At 45.0% G+C, this 19,102-nt stretch overlaps 1 protein-coding gene across 1 annotated transcript in view; it reads left to right on the forward strand.

The window, feature by feature from the left end:
• Nucleotides 1-2,416: 2,416 nt before the first annotated feature.
• Nucleotides 2,417-19,102, forward strand: part of LOC148802156 (importin subunit alpha-9-like) — a 32,309-nt gene continuing 15,623 nt past the window's right edge. Inside the window, exons 1-3 of the mRNA XM_088898081.1 lie at nt 2,417-2,650; nt 6,872-6,951; nt 17,383-17,533. Of these exons, the coding sequence (XP_088754207.1) occupies nt 2,432-2,650; nt 6,872-6,951; nt 17,383-17,533 (450 nt within the window). The 5' untranslated portion in view covers nt 2,417-2,431. The remainder of the gene's footprint in view (nt 2,651-6,871; nt 6,952-17,382; nt 17,534-19,102) is intronic.

Raw genomic sequence — 19,102 nt, forward strand, 5'->3', positions numbered from 1 at the left:
GAGAGAAACTTCAGGCCGACAGGGAGGTGGCGTGTGGAGACGACCATTGAAGCAAAAAAATTCCTATTCGAGCAGGTAAGGACAAGGGGGGAGGCTCATCTGAAAATCAGAGAAGGCAGCAGGGCGACTGTCTTCCTACCAGGTGAAGTGTGTCTTTGGTTGAAAGGATTTGTTGATGGAACTGTTAATTCCATCCGGGAAGAAGGATGGAGGAACTCGGTGATCTGTCGGGGAAAAAGTTTTGAGTCTGTTCTAAGAAGGAATGGAAGAGGGTGGTTTATTTCGGTTACAGAGCATTTTGGCATTAACAAAAGCCAAGTGATTTGTATTCCAGAAGGAAAAAAGGGGCAAGGTTGGGCTTCCTTTGCTCTCAGTCTTCAGGCGTTTCTTGTGGAGATTGAGAGGAAAGTTCCAGTGGAAGTTTCTGTTAGCAAGCCAGTAAAAAATGTCCCCTTAAAGTCTTGTTCCCTGGAGCCTCATAAGAATCAAAGTCCAGAAATATTGGTAGCTAGTTCAACTGAACACTGGAGAATAGCATTTGAAGAAGGGAGAGGCAAGTGGGAAAACAAGATGGTCTTAATGGCAGATAAGGCGATAAGGGACTGGTCGAAGGTACTAGTTGCAGTTGCTGAGAAACTGGGCCTAGAAGAAGAAGCAACGCTGCTACCCTTTGCAGAGAAGAAAGCCATATTAGATGTTGGCAATAAGAAATTGAACTCTTGCACCGTCCAAGTAGAAGGAAGACTAATACAGGTTCAAAACTGGATTCCAGTTTGCAACGAAGTAGAGCCAAAAGCTGGTAGTCTTCTGATCAGGTTTCTAGGGCTACCCTTTAATCTCTGGAACGAACCTACTCTCAGAAGACTCACAAGAGCTTTGGGGGTTGTCCTGCTGGAGGTGAACTTGAGGTGCTTGCGTGCTGTAGAACTCAAAGTTGCAGGTATCAAACCGGAAAATGTGCCTCATTCCTTTGAAGTGCACTCAGATGGTGCTTGGTACAGAGTTTGGGCGGCCTTAGAAGCTGAGGCGTCGCTGTGGGGAAGACGAACAGAGGAAGGAGACGGAGAGGAGCTCGCAGGTTGGAGCACACATGGCTCTCAGGGATTGGGGGGGAAGTCTGATGCGCATGTGGGAGTGAAAGAGGAAGGGGAACAGTCGCAGGGAGGGTACTTGTATCGAAGCCTTCCCTTTAAGGCTATCAATTCAAATTTCTTTGAAAATAAATTGAGTTTCGGGGGTGGCCCTTCCTTTGCTGACGTGGCCAGAAGGGGAAAAGGGCGAGCGGTTTACGTTAAGAAATCCTTTTCTGAATTGGCTGTAACAAAAACTGATCCGACTAGAAAAAGAGGTGAGCCAAGAGGGGAACCCAGTTGCACCTTAAGAAGCCCACGTGACAACTTAAGTTATCACGTGGGGCGGTTTTGTGAAAACTCGACGATAGATGAAACTTGGCATCTATCATCGTCTAAGGAGGGTTCGGCCGAACACCTGAAACACCAAAACAGACGTGTGATAGGGGGTAATCGGACTCTGAGTTGGGTATGTAGACAGGCCGGTGACGAGCAGCAAAGCCTTGGTCTCGATCACCCAAACCCGCGTTATGTGAGGAATAGAACAGAAGAGAGGGAAGAGGAAGACAAAGGATGGATAAGCTGCAGATCAGAGAATGATTATGATGAGAATTTAGAAGAATTTGAAAGTTTGGGCAGCTCAGAAAATGAAGATAATATTGAAGATCAAAACAGGGGAACGTTAAATCTGGAACTTCTGTTTCTTGAGGTGGCAGTGGGGGAACAAAAGGAAAAAGGGGAGGAGTGGGTGATTGAAACAAACACCTGTAACAGAGCAGTCCTTGGCCCAAAACTGGACGTGCCCCTCCCAAGTTCTAATGTCTTGCAAGAATCCGAGGAGTCAATTCGGGTTTACTCTGAACTGAACAAGAGTACATCACAAAGAGGTAAACAATTGGGTACAGGAAGAGGTCTTTGTGCAGATCAAGTGACGGGAATTAATTTCCTCCAATCCGAGGAGATAGAGAGCTCCAATTTCTCTGAATAGGGAGTGACAACCAATCTTCCTCGTTTGAATACCCCTCTCCACCCTCAGTTGATTTCAGGTATTTCCGTTAACTCTGTCAATTCAGTTTTTGCTACTGATGAGTGCTCTGTGGAGTGGGCGTGGCCAATGGTAATAGCCTATCTTGCAATAGTATATGCATGGGCTTACCACTAAAGGTTCAGGGTCACCAGTTTTCGGTGGACCTATAACCCCTTTATCTCAGTGGAGTGGGCGTGGTGCTAGGCATTCAGTGGTTGAGACAGTTAGGCCCCGTGATCTGTGACTAGGCTTGTCTCACCATGGACTTCACATCAGGGAACTCTACAGTCCATCTACAAGGGTCCAAGGCCCATCAGTCTTGCAAACAAAGCAAATGGGAGATCCGGATCAGCCCATATTCATGCACATAGACTCAAATTGGACCAGCCCATCCTTAGCTAACAACAACTCAGATGGGCCTGGAGACTACCAAAGCCGCCTACAACAACTCCTCCAGCAATATGGCAGTGTGTTCAAAGAACCCCAAAAGCTTCCACCACCCCGAGAGCATGACCATCGCATTCCTCTCATGCCAGGAGCCGCCCCAACCAATGTAAGACCTTACCGATACCCTTATTTTCAACAATTTGAAATCGAGAAGCAAGTTCAAGATATGCTTGAGAAAGGAATAATACAACCCAGCCACAACCCATTCCCCTCACCGGTATTATTAGTCAAAAAGAAGGATGGGATGTGGCGATTTTGTATTGATTATAGGGCCCTTAACAATATTACCATTAAGGACCGATTTCCAATACCGGTCATTGATGAATTGCTTGATGAACATAGTCGGGCCACCATATTCTCAAAATTAGATTTACGAGTTGGGTATCATCAGATAAGGGTACTTGGGGAGGATGTTCACAAAACGGCTTTCAGGACACATGATGACCACTACGAGTTCTTGGTCATGCCATTTGGGTTGACCAACACTCCAACAACATTTCAAGCCTTAATGAACGACATATTCCGGCCATATTTACGTAAGTTCATTCTTGTTTTCTTTGATGACATATTGGTCTATAGCCCCAACTGGAAGGAACATTTGAATCATCTACAGGTCACCCTTGCAACACTTAAGTCCCATCAGTTGTTTGCTAAAGAGTCCAAGTGCTCCTTTGGACAAAACCAAGTATATTACTTGGGATATGTTGTAGAAAACAAAACTATTGCAGCAGACCCAGATAAAATCTCCAGTATATTGGGCTGGCCGCAACCCAAAAATGTGAAAGAATTGAAGGCCTTCTTGGGCCTGACAGGGTATTATCCCTGCTTCATCAAAAACTACGGCCTAATAGCTGCCTGTTTGACCCAATTACTGAAACGAGATGGCTTTCACTGGTCAGCCCAGGCCCAACAAGCTTTTGAGCAGTTAAGACATACTGTTTGGACACCTCCAACATTAGCACTGCCCGGTTTCACAAAAGACTTCATCATTGAATGTGATGCCTCCGGTCAAGGTGTTGGGGCTGTCCTCATGCAAGAAGGCCGACCACTAGCCTTTTTCATCAAGGCCTTGACATCACAAAGGTGGGCCAAATCAATTTATGAACGAGAATTAATAGCAGTGGTCTTAGCAGTACAGGGTTGGCAATCCTACTTGCTCAGTAGACGGTTCATAATTTGGACCGACCATCAAAGTTTGAAGTTCTTGTTAGAACAAGCAGTCCTATCACCGGAACAACAACGGTGGATATCCAAACTATTGGGGTACGACTACACAATTGAGTACAAAGCGGGGGCTGCTAACCGGGTGGCTGACACCCTCTCACGGCACCCACAATCATTTCAGCTACTAGTATCTTCCCCAACATCTCCACTCATGGATCAGCTTCGAAAAGAAGCCCACTCCCATATGGAGTTACAGCAATTGAAGGCCCAAGTATTGGCAAATCCATCACAGCACCCCGGGTATACTGTCACGGATGATCTACTCTTCTTCAAAGGACTGCTGGAAATCCCAGTAGATTCTGCACATCTCAGGACGCTCCTTGAATTATTCCATGCCTCACCCACAGGTGGTCACTCCGGCATCCTATGAACACAAAAACACATTGCCACACAATTCCATTGGAAAGGCACGTACCTCCATCCAGAACTTCATAACCGAGTGTGCAGTATGCCAACAAAATAAGTCAGCTACTACAACACCAGGAGGCCTCTTGCAACCACTCCCAATCCCAACCCAAGTCTGGGATGATATATCAATGGATTTCACCACTTTCCATAGCGCTGCCGGGATGACGCCCTTCTGGGAAGAGTCATCCCAGAAGCACTAGTTGTTTGGTCTAAACTCCCAGAAGAGGATGCAACCTAGGAATCTTACTTGGATCTGCAATCAAATTTTCCCACATTAGACCTTGAGGGCAAGGTCTCTCTAAAGGAGGGAGGGATTGTTAAGACTGCTGAAACAGAGCAACAGAAGACAGTTAATCAGCTCTACAAGAGAAGGCCACATCAGCACAACAGCTCAGCTTACTAACCGCCCACTTGCAGCAGTTTTAACAGAAAGGAATTAAAGAATGTAAGGAGCTCTGTAAAACAGTATAAATAGTCAGACACGGGAAATAAAGGCATGAATCTTTCAGCATTATTTCTCTCTCTTTTCTTTCTCGTTCTCTCTCTCTCTCTCTCTCTCTCTCTCTCTCTTTCTCCCTCTTCCGTACCATCGAATTCAGGAGGTTGGCTCCCCCGAAGAGCCCTGAGTTAGACAGGTTCCTAACAGGTTATTAGGGATGAAGGAGGCAACAATGCAACATTAGTGTCTTATTTTCAGGCCCAATTGAGCAAGGTAATTCAGTTAAAGCAGAACTCTGGCAGCAGTTTATGGGGTAGAGAAGGCTAAAGAACTAGGAATTGCTAGATTGATTACCAAAGGGGATTTGAAGGTTGTTGTGGGATGGCTGAAAAAAGGAGAGGGGGCGACATGACAGTTAAGGAATGATTACCATTGATTTTTGTGGCTGTCAAAAGGACTGAACATCCAAGTTCGTTGGGTTAGAAGTTCTACAAACAACTTTGGTAGGCAACTTAGCCAAGCAAGGCGTTCAAAGACAGTTTATGTATTGGGCTCAATTGTAATATGGATCGGGGGGCTTACCTAGTATTGGACATGATTATTGTTCACAACTCTTCCTTTAATTTAATAAATATATCCTTTGTGATTACTGACCAAATAAAAAAAGACAAGGATAAGCTGCTTTGGTGAGGATCCTCATGACCGATGATTGATTCCACGAATGACAAACCACTATTATGATCAATGCTTACAAAGCATCCATCTGCAGGAAACTTGTTGGAGTAACCTTTAAAGGATCCCATCTACTTGTTCTCAATTCTGGCCAGCACACTTGGGAGCTCTCTCATTCCAAAATATTACCAGCTTCTGCCCTACTTGACAACATGGATAAAAGGTCCCTGAACTGTCTTTATAGTGTTCCATTCCTCTGCCACCCAAGTTCTAACAGCTTCAATCTCTGTTGCAACTTGCCAACATCCAAGATGATAACTTCCCACCCATTTTGTTTGAACCGTTTTTCTATTAATTCCTTTTCATTACCTAGTGCCACAAGCTCTTCTGCTGTTTTCCTTTTTTTTTTTTTTCAAACATGACAAAAGTGAAAGTTGTTGCCTTGCAGAAGTATGATTTCTTCATGCCTCAGGAGTTTATATTTGGGAGATTAGGTAAAATGGTCATGGGTTGAAAATTCTACTGCTCTTATGGGTTGCTTGATAATGGGTGAAGTGGCTGAACTGAATGACTTATTTCTTTGGTTTTTAGTGCCACAAACTCTTCTGCTATTTTCCCTTTTTTTTCCAACCATGACAAAAGTGATAGTTGTTGCCTTGCAGAAGTATGATTTCTTCATGCCTCGGGAGTTTATATTTGGGAGATTAGGTAAAATGGTCATGGGTTGAAAATTCTACTGCTCTTATGGGTTGCTTGATAATGGGTGAAGTGGCTGAACTGAATGACTTATTTCTTTGGTTTTTAGTGCCACAAACTCTTCTGCTATTTTCCCTTTTTTTTTCCAACCATGACAAAAGTGATAGTTGTTGCCTTGCAGAAGTATGATTTCTTCATGCCTCGGGAGTTTATATTTGGGAGATTAGGTAAAATGGCCGTGGGTTGGAAGTTCTACTTCTCCTAGGGGTTGCTTGATAATGGATGAGGTGGCTGAACTGAATGACTTATTGCTTTGGGTTTTAGTGAATGTCAGTAAGTAGATTGTGAGCTCCTTAGTGACTCAAGCTGATATCAAATGCCATTAGTAGTGAATACCCAATTTTGTTATGATCTACCTTTCTATGATTCATAAGTGTGTACACATTGTTTTCGCCCTAAATTCTCCTTGTGCATGTAATGTGTATATGAAAAAATCCAGTTAAAAGTGCATGCCAGGTGTAATTCTCCATATCTGTCTTTCTGTTTCCTTATTCATGCTTGCTGTTTTCTGGGGCTTCTTCTCAAGCAGAAAAATTGTAGAGATCATGTTTCTTGTGTGCTAGTATAGAAGGATTTAGGATCATTCAAAATGCTCCATTCCTCCATATTTGATAGTAAGAAGTGACAATAATTATACCAATAAAAAAAGTAGTGGCGATAATTTTAAACTCTTTCCCAGAATCTTTTAATCTTTATAGCATTCTACTTCATTGTATTATTCTTTTGCATAGATTATCTATTCCTTTCTCCTTGCATGTTTTTAGATTGACATTTCTATTAGGACATAAAATCTACTTTTTCTGAGTACTTCAACATCATCCTTTTTAGGGACCTGATCCTAGAGCTGCGACAGAACTCATAAGAATTGACGGGGTAATGGAAGCAATTATTCGACACTTGAGGAGAGCGTAAGTACAAGCCAGTTTTGGTACTTCCATATGAATGTATATGAATTTTGGTTGCTTGAGTTAGAAAAAGTAAAAACCCATACATATTTTGTGGACAAGTTTAACATAGAAGGAATCTATGATTTATAGGACACTTCTTATAGATTCTTGGCATGTTGGGTTCTTAACACAAAACCTATGTCAAGAACCCATACAGTTAGACAAACCTGGATGTGCCTACTTTATGTACTTCTAGAATGTACACAAAGGCACACTTTACATTTTATTTGGTCTTTCCTCTCTTCTTTTGATATGTAATAAAACCAACAGAATTTATTAAAAATCAGCAATAAAGAAAGTGCAGAAAATATAGAAACAAAACAAGAAAAATAGAAACCCCAAGACTTATAAAGAGCCTCCAAATATAAATGCAACCTAGTTAGCTATTCTGAAACCTCAACCTTCTTTTCCCTTCACATATTTCTTTATCTTAATCAATAAATTTTCTTCTTTATTTATTATTATAAAAAAGTATGTAGTAATCAGGTAAAAAGCAAGCTAGTCATGGTGGCCATGCCTCAATAGAATAACTACTTCATGCCCTACTTGTAGTTAGTTTTTCCTTCATATGGTAAAACACAAAGTGCACAAGTTTATACATACCAATACCTAATTTCCTAATTCCATATGTTATGAGCACCCACACCACGCGGCAGCAGTTGAGGCAGCAACAGGCGCACGGTAGGCACCGCGCAGCAGCGGCACCGCGCGCACGCACCGCGCAGCAGCGGCACCGCGCGCACACACCGCGCAGCAGCGGCACCACGCACAACACCGCGCACACCACGCGGCGGCAGCACCACGAGCGCGCGCACGCAGCAGCAGCAGAGCGGGGCCCACACGACAGCTCATAGGGTGGGCCCACCCTTATCCAAAAACGTCAAGAGAACGCATGTTTCCCTCATCCCTTATCCCATTCGTCCTTATCTTATCCCCTTTTCTTAGAAGGATTTTTAGTACCATTAAAAGCAAGTAGTTTAATTAGGAGTAGGAGTTTGAGTCCGTTAGGACTAGTCTAGCCGAATCCAACAAGGAAACCTCCTCTTGTAATCTCCTATTTAAGGAGACGCTATTATTGAATGAAGCATCGAATTTTGCAGTCAAGAAAGGGAGTAAGGAGAGTTCGGTGATCTCTTGGACAAATCACCCCCCACGACAGTCAAAATAGGGCCTGTACGCAAGGCCAAGGGCAAGGAAAGGTCCGAGGCTCTGACGGCGGAACAACCCGTGACACGATCCTACGCTCGGGCCCATAACATCTTGGTATCAGAGCCAACCGTCATGGGAGAACAGGAGCCGCTGTCTTGCAGAGTCCATGAACTGGAGCATAGGCTCACTGAAACCAGTATGGAGGTCCGAGAGGTCAAGGAGGACGTTCGGGAGCTACGTCGCCTGTTAGAAGCATTCCTCTCCAACAAAGATAAGAACTCGGAAGGGCTAGCCTCTACCAGCAGTCGCCGCACGGATGGGACAGGATCAGCCAACGAACATCAAGCCGCAACACCGATGGCTGCAGTTGTTCCCAAATACAGCCGGCTTGAATTTCCATCTTACGACGGCACCGGAGACCCATTAGGATGGTTGTACCGCTGCGAGCAGTTCTTCCGCAGCCAGCGCACGGATGACAGAGACAAGGTCAGCCTGGCAGCCTTCCACCTTACGGAAGAGGCACAACTTTGGTTCTACCGCGTGGAGCAAGAAGAACCAGGGCTCAGCTGGGAGCAGTTCAGGTCCTATTGCCTCCTTAGGTTTGGACCCCCAATGACGAGCAACCCGCTGGGAGAGCTCATCAATCTCAAGCAAGGGGGAACCGTGGCTGAATACCAACGCCAGTTCCAAACCCTGCTTGCTAGAGCAGCCACAGTTAGGCCGGATCAGCAAGTGGACATGTTCACAGCAGGGCTGATAGAGCCCCTAAGGGTAGACGTTGAGATGCAGCATCCCCCTAATCTGGTTACAGCAATGAACCTCGCCCGCGCCTTTGAGCGAAAGATGCAGCTCGCTCAGGGACCCTCTAGCATTAGACGGCCAGCCACGACTTGGGCACCGTCGAGACCAGCGGGAGTGTCTACCCCTGCGCCCAGCAGAGAACAGAGGACCCACCCGGGTTACCCCTCCAGACCGGTATCACAGACAGGGAGCAGCAGGGTGTCACCCCCCATCAGGCGCCTGTCCCGAGCCGAGATGGCAGAACGGCGCGCGAAGGGACAATGTTTCAACTGTGATGATCTATACTCCGCAGGGCATAGATGAAGAAACTGTTCTGCCTTCTAGTAGACGAGACGGATGAGGATGAGGAAGAGCCGTCACCAACTGAACCAGAGATCTCGCTCCACGCCATCACGGGTATCAGAACCTCCCAGACAATGCAGCTAAAGGCTCTAGTGACGAGGAGACCCGTGCGCATTCTGGTGGACTCCGGGAGCACCCACAACTTCATCAGCAATCAGGCGGCCCGCGAGCTAGAGTTGCCCATGGAAGCTAGGCCACAACTACAGGTAGCCGTGGCAAATGGGGAAAGAGTGCACAGCCCCGGTATCTGCAGGAACACCGAAATTCAGGTGGGAAAAGAATCCTTCCGGGCAGATTTATTTGTACTGTCCTTGGACGAATTTGACATCGTCCTAGGCGTCAAATGGCTGATCACCCTAGGCCCAATCCTGTGGGACTTCGCTGCCCTGACTATGACTTTCCACTTGGATGGCAAACCAGTTACCTGGCAGGGAACCAGGACAAGGACCAAGACACAATTACATGCACTCCAGGGGGAGCATTCGCACGCCACGGATGTGAAGAGACTTCTCACCGATTATTCGGTTGTTTTCCAAGAACCCAAGGGCCTCCCCCCTCCTAGAGCCTGCGACCACCGGATCCCTCTAATTGTAGGGACAGACCCAGTCGTGGTGCGACCCTATCGCTACCCCCACCGGCAGAAGGATGAGCTAGAGAAGCAATGCGCAGACATGCTACAGCAGGGGATCATTCGGCCCAGCCACTCCCCTTTTTCCTCCCCAGTTCTGTTGGTACCCAAAAAGGAGGGAACTTGGAGATTTTGTGTAGACTATAGGGAACTCAACAGCCGAACCATCAAGGATAAGTTCCCGATCCCCATCGCAGATGAATTATTGGACGAACTCCACGGCGCACAGTTCTTCTCAAAGTTAGACCTCAGATCGGGCTATTTCCAGGTCAGGATGTCTTCTGCGGATGTAGAGAAGACAGCCTTTAGGACGCATCATGGCCACTTCGAGTTCCTAGTTATGCCATTCGGCCTCTGCAACGCCCCTTCCACATTCCAGGCTCTGATGAATGAAGTCTTCCACTCTCAACTCCGAAAGTAGTACTAGTCTTCTTCGACGACATCTTGGTCTATAGCAAGTCGTGGGTGGAACATATACAACACCTAAGGATCGTGCTCGAGCTCCTTAAGCAACACCGACTCTTCCTTAAAAGATCCAAGTGCTCCTTTGGGGAACACCAAGTCCTTTACCTTGGACATGTAATCAGCGGACAAGGTGTATCGGTAGACAGCTCCTAGGTGCAGGCCATTAAGGACTGGTCCCGGCCACAGTCCGCCAAGGCCCTTCGCGGGTTCCTAGGGCTAACAGGGTATTACCGAAAGTTCGTCCAGAACTACGGCCTGCTAGCAGCCCCGCTTACCAACCTGCTCAGGAAAAACGCATTCCACTGGGATAGCACAGCCGAGGCAGCCTTCGTAGGCCTAAGGGAAGCCCTCTCCTCCACACCAGTCCTCCAGCTACCGGACTTCGACCTTGAGTTCACAGTCGAGTGTGACGCTTCTGGCACGGGCATAGGAGCCATCCTTCAACAGCAAGGGCACCCGATAGCCTTTTTCAGCCGCAAGCTAGCTGACCGCCATCTCAAACTACCCGCCTATGAACGCGAGCTCATTGGCCTGGCCAAGGCAGTACAACACTGGAGGCCGTACTTGTGGGGCAGACCCTTCGTCGTCAAGACAGACCACTATAGCCTCAAGTACTTGCTGGAACAACGGCTGACCACCTCTCCACAGCAACATTGGGTCAGCAAACTTTTGGGGTTTGACTTTCGAGTGGACTACAAGGCAGGATCCCTGAACGGTGCAGCAGATGCCCTGTCCCGACGAGAGGAAGACAGTATGGTCCTCCATGCAATCTCCCAACCAAGAGCCACCCTGCTAGAAGACATCCGGAACGCACTGCCGCAGTCTTCCGAATGGAACGACCTAGTCCAACAAATACAGTCAGGGTCTGCTAACCCAAACTGGGCCTTCCACGATGGGCTGATATTTTACAAAAAGAGGATATACCTACCAGCCGATTGCCCCCTCATCCCCTCCATCATCGCCAGCATACACCAATCGACTCACGAGGGCATTCAGAAAACGTTGCATCGCATTCACACTGACTTCCACTGGCAAGCCATGAGGGCCTCGGTACGGGACTTTATCCAGAACTGTGCGGTGTGCCAACAACAAAAATGGGAGAATCTGCACCCCGCAGGCCTGCTCCAACCCCTCTCCCTCCCAACACAGATATGGGCCGATATTGCCATGGATTTCATCGAAGGGCTGCCCAAGGTCGGAGGGAAGTCAGTACTGTTCGTGGTAGTAGACCGGTTCTCCAAATATGCTCACTTCCTCCCTTTATCCCATCCCTATACCGCAGTCTCGGTCGCCCATACGTTCTTCACCCACATTTTCCGCTTACATGGACTCCCCAAGTCCATCGTCAGTGACCGGGACCCCATCTTCACAAGCACATTCTGGAAGGAGCTCTTTAGATTACAAGGCACGGCCCTCTCCTTCTCCTCAGCCTACCACCCACAGTCAGACGGCCAAACAGAGGTGGTGAACCGGACAATTGAGATGTACCTTCGCTGCTTTGTGGGAGACCAGCCGCGGCGCTGGGTAGAGTACCTCCCATGGGCTGAATACTGCTACAATACATCTTATCACTCCTCCCTTGGAATGACCCCCTTCAGAGTGGTGTATGGTCGAGACCCTCCGCGCCTTCTGTCCTACACGAACCGGGCTCAACGCGGCTGGAAGAAGTGGACCGCAGCCTGCAAGCTTGCGACGCCCTCCTGGCCGAGGTCTCCTTGCGCTTACAACAAGCACAGACGCGTATCAAAAACGCCTATGATCAGCAGCACCGCGAAGTCACCTTCGAACCAGGGCAGTACGTTTGGTTGAAACTCCGACCATACAGGCAGCTGTCCCTCAGGCGCCGGGGGCCCCCTAAGCTGGCCCCAAATTCTACGGGCCTTTCAAGGTTTTAAGGAAGATAGGGAAGGTAGCTTATCAACTCGAGCTTCCGGAGCACAGCAGGATCCACGACGTCTTCCATGTATCCCTCTTAAAGCTTTACGTTGGCACTCCACCCGACCATGTACCTCCCCTACCCCCTTTGCAGGACGGCAGACCTATCCTCCAGCCCCGCGCCCTCGTCGGGTCCCGTGTCCAGCAAGGCACCCTCAAGGTTTTGGTCGAATGGGAGGACCTTCCCCCAGCAGAGGCAACTTGGATCCCCTGGACCGACCTCCACAACGCTTATCCAAGCCTCGAGCTTGAGGACAAGCTCGTAGTCCAGGAGGGGAGTGATGTTATGAGCACCCACACCACGCAGCAGCAGTTGAGGCAGCAACAGGCGCTCGGTAGGCACCGCGCAGCAGCGGCACCATGAGCCGCGCACGGCACCGCGCGCACGCACCGCGCAGCAGCGGCACCGCGCGCACACGCCGCGCAGTAGCGGTACCATGAGCCGCGCACGGCACCGCGCGCACCACGCGGCGGCAGCACCACGAGCGTGCGCACGCAGCAGCAGCAGAGCGGGGCCCACACGACAGCTCATAGGGTGGGCCCACCCTTATCCAAAAACGTCAAGAGAACGCATGTTTCCCTCATCCCTTATCCCATTCGTCCTTATCTTATCCCCTTTTCTTAGAAGGATTTTTAGTACCATTAAAAGCAAGTAGTTTAATTAGGAGTAGGAGTTTGAGTCCGTTAGGACTAGTCTAGCCGAATCCAACAAGGAAACCTCCTCTTGTAATCTCCTATTTAAGGAGACGCTATTATTGAATGAAGGATCGAATTTTGCAGTCAAGAAAGGGAGTAAGGAGAGTTCGGTGATCTCTTGGACAAATCACCCCCCACGACAGTCAAAATAGGGCCTGTACGCAAGGCCAAGGGCAAGGAAAGGTCCGAGGCTCTGACGGCGGAACGACCCGTGACACGATCCTACGCTCGGGCCCATAACACCATATATGAATATTTGTACTTGTTATCCATTTCCATGTTTCTAGATTCTTGGGGCTTTCTGTGTCTGGGATTCCTTGTTTGTGTCCAAGATCATAAGAATGAATTAATACACTACAATTGAAGATTATTTTGAAGTTGCATCTTGGAGTCCCAAAAGACTGAAGGGAGAGATGGTATTTGCAATGATGTTTCAAAGAGGAAATAAGGTGGATGGTTGAACTCAAAGCCAGGAAGAGTATCCCTTTCTTTGTTTTGTTTGGTATTGGACCGAGATTACTTAAAAATTGGACAACACCATTTCAGCTGTACCTGGTGAATTGTGAATGGTGATCAGTACAAAGACCTAGAAGATAGGGGGGGGGAAGATTTAAAAAAAAAAATGTTTGGGAATCTTTTGTGGAAGAGGAGACACAACCTCAGTTTGCAACATTTCCCTGGACTGAATTCAGTAGCTGTATGACCTGAAGTTTGTTCGGGACTCTGAGAATTGGACCAGTCAAAGTGAATCATCTGGATCAGTATAATCACTGAAAATAGAAGATAAAATCCAGTTCTTTGATACCTGCAAAAGGGTGAGTATATGCTCTCTCTGTTTTGCTGCATTTTGCTGAATTAATGTGGGAATATTAGAATTCAAGCAGGTCTGAAACAGTAAAAAAATGTTATTCAGGCACTCAAAATCAATCTTGTCCAATCTAAAACTTAAGTTTTGTGTGAATTCCATATCTGAAACCTTGTGCATACCTTGTCTTTGCTCTGCATGGGTAATATAGTCTTGGACGAACTAACAGTATTACCTGCTTCCCAGCTGGGTTGACAACCTGTGAGGTTTTTCAAACATTTTTCTTTAAAAAAGTAAAGCAATTCATTAAAAAAAAAGGATGTTGTGACTACAGATAGCTCCTATAAAACCAGGTGCTATAAAAAAAGAACGTCATTCCTAAGAGTTTTAGAACATTGGTTTGATGACAAGAAGATCCGTGCCACTTCTCGGCTCATTCCTCCTAAAGTTAGTGCTTTCTATTGGGAAATATTCCATGGTTCCATCAACACTTGCGGCTTGCTTCAGAGAAAAAACCAAAGTGGTGCTTGTCCCCAAACTGGTGCTCCTTATGTAAGCTGAATGGTGAGACTACTCTTCACCTCTTTATCTCCCGCCCTTTTGCTAACTCTATTTGGGAGTGGTTTTCCTCTCTGTTTGGTTGCAGGTGGAATCCTCCTGCTAATCTGGAAGATCTTTTTACCTCCAATATTTTCCGGTGCTCTAAAAGGAGAGGAAAAGTGATGGGTAAGTGCACTAGAGCAGCAGTGGCCTGGACAATCTGGGAGGAAAGAAATCTGAGGATATTTGATGACAAGAAAAGGTAGAGATGCTGTGATTGAAGCGATAACTATAAGGGTGGCACATTGGGTGAAAACTTTGAAAATATTCACAGATTTTTGGACAGAAGATTTCTTTAGATCACGGGGAACATTTGCAAATATGGCTTCTAGAAGACTTATTGTAACTGAATTTTGGTCCCCTCCAGATGTTGGGTGGAAGAAACTAAACTTTGACAGGAGCTGTTTGGGAAACCCTGGCACATCGGGCATTGGTGGGGTAATGAGGGAGGAGAATGGAAATATCATTGCCATGTTCTCAGGCCCTACCCAGCATGGTGGTGTGGTGAATTCAGAATTGAAGGCAACAGTGTTTGGTGTTGAGAAAGCTAAAGAGTTGGGGATTAACAGATTGGTTATTGAAGGGGACTCAAAAGTCGTTGTAAACTGGCTGAAAGAGGATGTAGCAATCTGGAGATTAAGAAATGAGTTCAGGCGCTTTAAGCAGGCTTCTAAAGATATGGAAATTCACTATTTATCAAAAAAAAAAAAGATAGGGAAATTCACATAAGATGGATTAGGAGGTCAGCTAATGGCATAGCTGATGGTCTAGCTAAGCAAGGAGTCCAAAGGCAATCTATGTTCTGGGCTATGTTGTAGCTAGTAGGATACCCTTGGGTCCTTTTGGGGCTTGTTTGTAACTAATGAATTTCTTTGTTGGGTTAAGCTTGGGTCTGTATTGTAATTAGTGGGGTTTAGGTGGACTTTATGTCTACCCTCAACTTCTTGTTGTACACATTCTGATAATCTAATGAATCTTTTGTGTTGCTGATAAAAAAAGTAGAAGATCCGACCCACTTGAAAAGGTTTAGCTAAAATAGACATGTGGATATGAAAACAAGAGTCTTGTACTTGCATGGTTCAGAGTTCTTGCGAATGCCATCCTTGGAATCAGCTGGAATATGATCCAGCAAGGTACATTGATATTCTAACATGTCCTTAGGTACATCATTATTTGTAAAATGACCATAACGAACAGAGTCCTTGTCTGCACCAAACTTGGTTCTTAATGGTGAGAATGCTACTAAAATTTCTATGGTTATAGGATGAAGTTTTAGTGAAATTCCATTTGCTAAGAGTCCTTTATAATTTCATAAACTAGCTATTTCTTATTGACGATGACAGAACCTAGCTGTTGTATGGACTGTCATCTTAATCTAACATTTGCTAAAAATCCTTTTTATTCTAGGGAACATTTAATACTAAAAGTTCATTTCAGAACTTCTTTATTGTCAGAAATAATGGCAGCCTTCACAGGTCTTTGTTGTGCTAAAATGTTAGGAATTTCCTCCCTAGATATTGAAGGTGATTCAGCCAATACTGTAAGATGGCTAAAGGAAAAAGACAGTGGGCCTTGGAATTTGGCTCATCTCTTGGCATAGAGATATTTTGGACTCAATGCAGGTTAAGTTGAACTGGATTTCCAGGGAATTTAACACTGTAGGAGATGGGTTAGTTAAACCTGGTGCTCATAGAGAATGTTTATGTAGTGATAGTGCTCTACCTTTGTAATCCTTTCTCTGTTTCGCTTTGGTGTACATTTTCTCATGTACCTCCTTTTTTTAATATAATCTTAGTCACTTTTTGCTCAAAAAAAAAAAAAAGACTTCTTTCTTGTCAAAGATGACAAGTCATAGATCCTACATGGATGATCATTTTGAAGTTGTCATATTGTTTTAGAAATTCGAATTGTTTCTTCTTCCCTTTCCCCCCTCTCCCCTCTGTATAGTCTTTGTGGACATACCAGGCTTTGATGTCTCTCCCAGTTAAGTTTATGTTTGGCTTAAATTATGCATAATGTCCAGTATATTAAGTCTTGGCCATTTCAGTGGCCTGGAAAGTTGAAACGTCTCCTTCATGATCTTTGCCCTTGCTTATGGTATTCTTCTAGTTCTTGGGACGTCAGGTGCTTTTTTTTTTCACTTTCCTGTAAGTACTACTTTGACTTCTTCCTTTTGTACTGGTATTTTCTCAAGTTCTTCTTTATTGCAATTGCAATTGCAACTGCAAATTTTATTTTGTTATATTTCACTTTATTCTTCTTTTTTTTTGTGAAATGGTATAGAATTTGTAATATGAGCATGTATATCTGCACCCATGTATGCTAAGGCTTGCCAAACAAGAATATTGTATTAGTTTGCAGTTACAACCAGAATATCATAATAAAGAGAAAAAAGCGTAGGGGACTTGCCCAAATTCTCTTTTGCACTGTCATCCATGATCTTAGAGTACATGTGGCTATTCTTATCACCATCACTATTGGACTATTCTTGTTTTCAAATATCTATGAATTCCTTTCTCACCGTATCAGCCAAAAGACAGCAAAAAAGAATCACATAGACCAGAGAGCCTTGTCTGTCTTGCTCAAACACTTGAGCTGCCAGCAGTGAAAGAAGGCTTATATACTCTATAGTGTCCAGAAAGAACCATCCTGTTCTAAAGATTCCCATGACATCTGACCAAATCTGAAAGGTAAGTCAACAATGTATGACCCTGATTGACTATTCTATGGGAGAACCTAGAGGCTCTATATTTATGTACTCCTTTTCCTTTCTATATATTATTGATAAGATCCCTTCTGATTTTTTAGAATAAAAAGTTGACTATTTTAGTATTCTTTGGCAGACTTATTATTTGCATAGAATGTGGTGTATATGTTCATTTTTTTTTTCAAGTGCACATTGATGCTAGCCTATTATACTTGTTTTGAGATTCAAGGTATTAAATATGATCTGGTTATTGGTTAAATTCAGGGATGAGCAGTTGGCCACTGAAGTAGCATGGGTAGTTGTGTATCTTTCGGCTCTTTCAAATGTTGCAACTGGTATGCTGGTAAAGAGTGATCTTATTCAACTTCTTGTTGGAAGACTGGCAACATCAGGCAGCTTACAGTTGCTTATTCCGGTAATAGAAAAATACAAGAAAACATTCATGTGATAAAAATATGATCACTTGCTGGTGAAAGGTCAATATTATGTATTATACTATTATGTGCTTGCTATGCTGGTTTAGATATTCATTTTGAAATCTATTGTTTCATTTGTGCATTGAATAATGATCTATTAATGTAGGACCAACCATGGCCTTCTGAAATATAAATAATGGTGCAAAGAGTTTGCAAAAGGAACTAAGAGGGCATGAAGCTGTAAAATGTGGATTAGAAAATCTGGTTACTGGCCAGAGATGGATGTCTTGAGCAGAATGATAGTTAAGATTGATGCACAGGGTCTAATTAGGGGGTGGAGGGTAGGTAGAAATCAAATTGTGGTCTCCCATCTTCAATTTGCAGATGATATAATCTTGTTTCGATGAGAAGTTTGAGGGTAATGATCCAGAGATGGTGAGAAATTTGAAGGTGTTGATTGACAATTTTGAGGTTGTATCTTGATTGATGGTCAATTGGAGTAAAAGTGGACTTGCAGGAATTAATATGGAAGAAGGGGAAATCCTTAGGTTTGCTGAACTGCTGGGCTATGAGGTTAAGAGTTAGCTTATGGTCTACCTAGGTTTTCTCCACCGGGAGGAAACCCTAGGTCTGATGATTTCTAGAAGTTGGTGGTGGAGAGTTTGCCAAAAAATGCTAGCCTTTTGGAGTTATTTCTATTTAGGAGGAAGAATCACTTTGATCAGAGCAACACTGGCAAAAAAAAAAGATAGGGAACATTGTCCTTAGAAACACTGCACTACTTGGTAAATGGTTGTAGAGATTCCCCTTTGAAAGAGATAGGTTGTGGCACAAGGTAATTGAATGAAAGCATTCATGGGGTGGAAGGTTACAACTAAGATGCTAAGCTTGCCCCCCATTCTTCCTCAGTTTCTCCTTTAAAAAGCAATTCATGAGGTATAACCTTTTTTTCTCAACTCCAACCATTTTGATATGGGGAGGGGTGATAAAATCTGGTTCTGGGAAGACCTCTAGTTTGGGGAAGCACAACTCCAAGCTCAATTTCCTAAGCTTTATGCACTCTCAAATTTTAAAGGTGAAACTGTCTAGAATGGGAACACCTCTTCAAGGGATTAATTGGGGCCTAGGCTTCAGAAGATGCGTAAGGGAAAATGATTGTGCTTCCCTTATTCACTTGGTACTTTGGAGGCATTTTTTTGGACCTAAACCTTGAGGATTCTAGAATTTGGTCAGCTCTCCTGATGGCCTCTTCACTTGCTCCTCGTTTTTCAAAAACCTCTCCCTGCTTAATTCTTTAGGGGTGGACCTCCCGGTGAAAATGATTTGGAGTAATCCCATTCCACCTAAAATTCAAGCTTTCTGCTAGGAAATTTTCCTTGGAAAAACCAATACTTGTGATATGTTGCAGAGAAGAAGGCCTAATTCTTGCCTTTCTCCTCATATGTGCTTTTTATGTAGGGATAGTGGCGAGACCCTCTCCCATTTATTAATCTCTTGTTCTCTTTTTGGTCACAGGTGGGGTCCCCCTCAAGATGTGGTGGGTATCTTCAATCCTAACATTTTAAGGC

The sequence above is a fragment of the Nelumbo nucifera genome, chromosome 2 (assembly GCF_055504915.1).
Source record: "Nelumbo nucifera cultivar China Antique chromosome 2, China Antique-T2T, whole genome shotgun sequence".
Taxonomy (NCBI): Eukaryota; Viridiplantae; Streptophyta; class Magnoliopsida; order Proteales; family Nelumbonaceae; genus Nelumbo; species Nelumbo nucifera.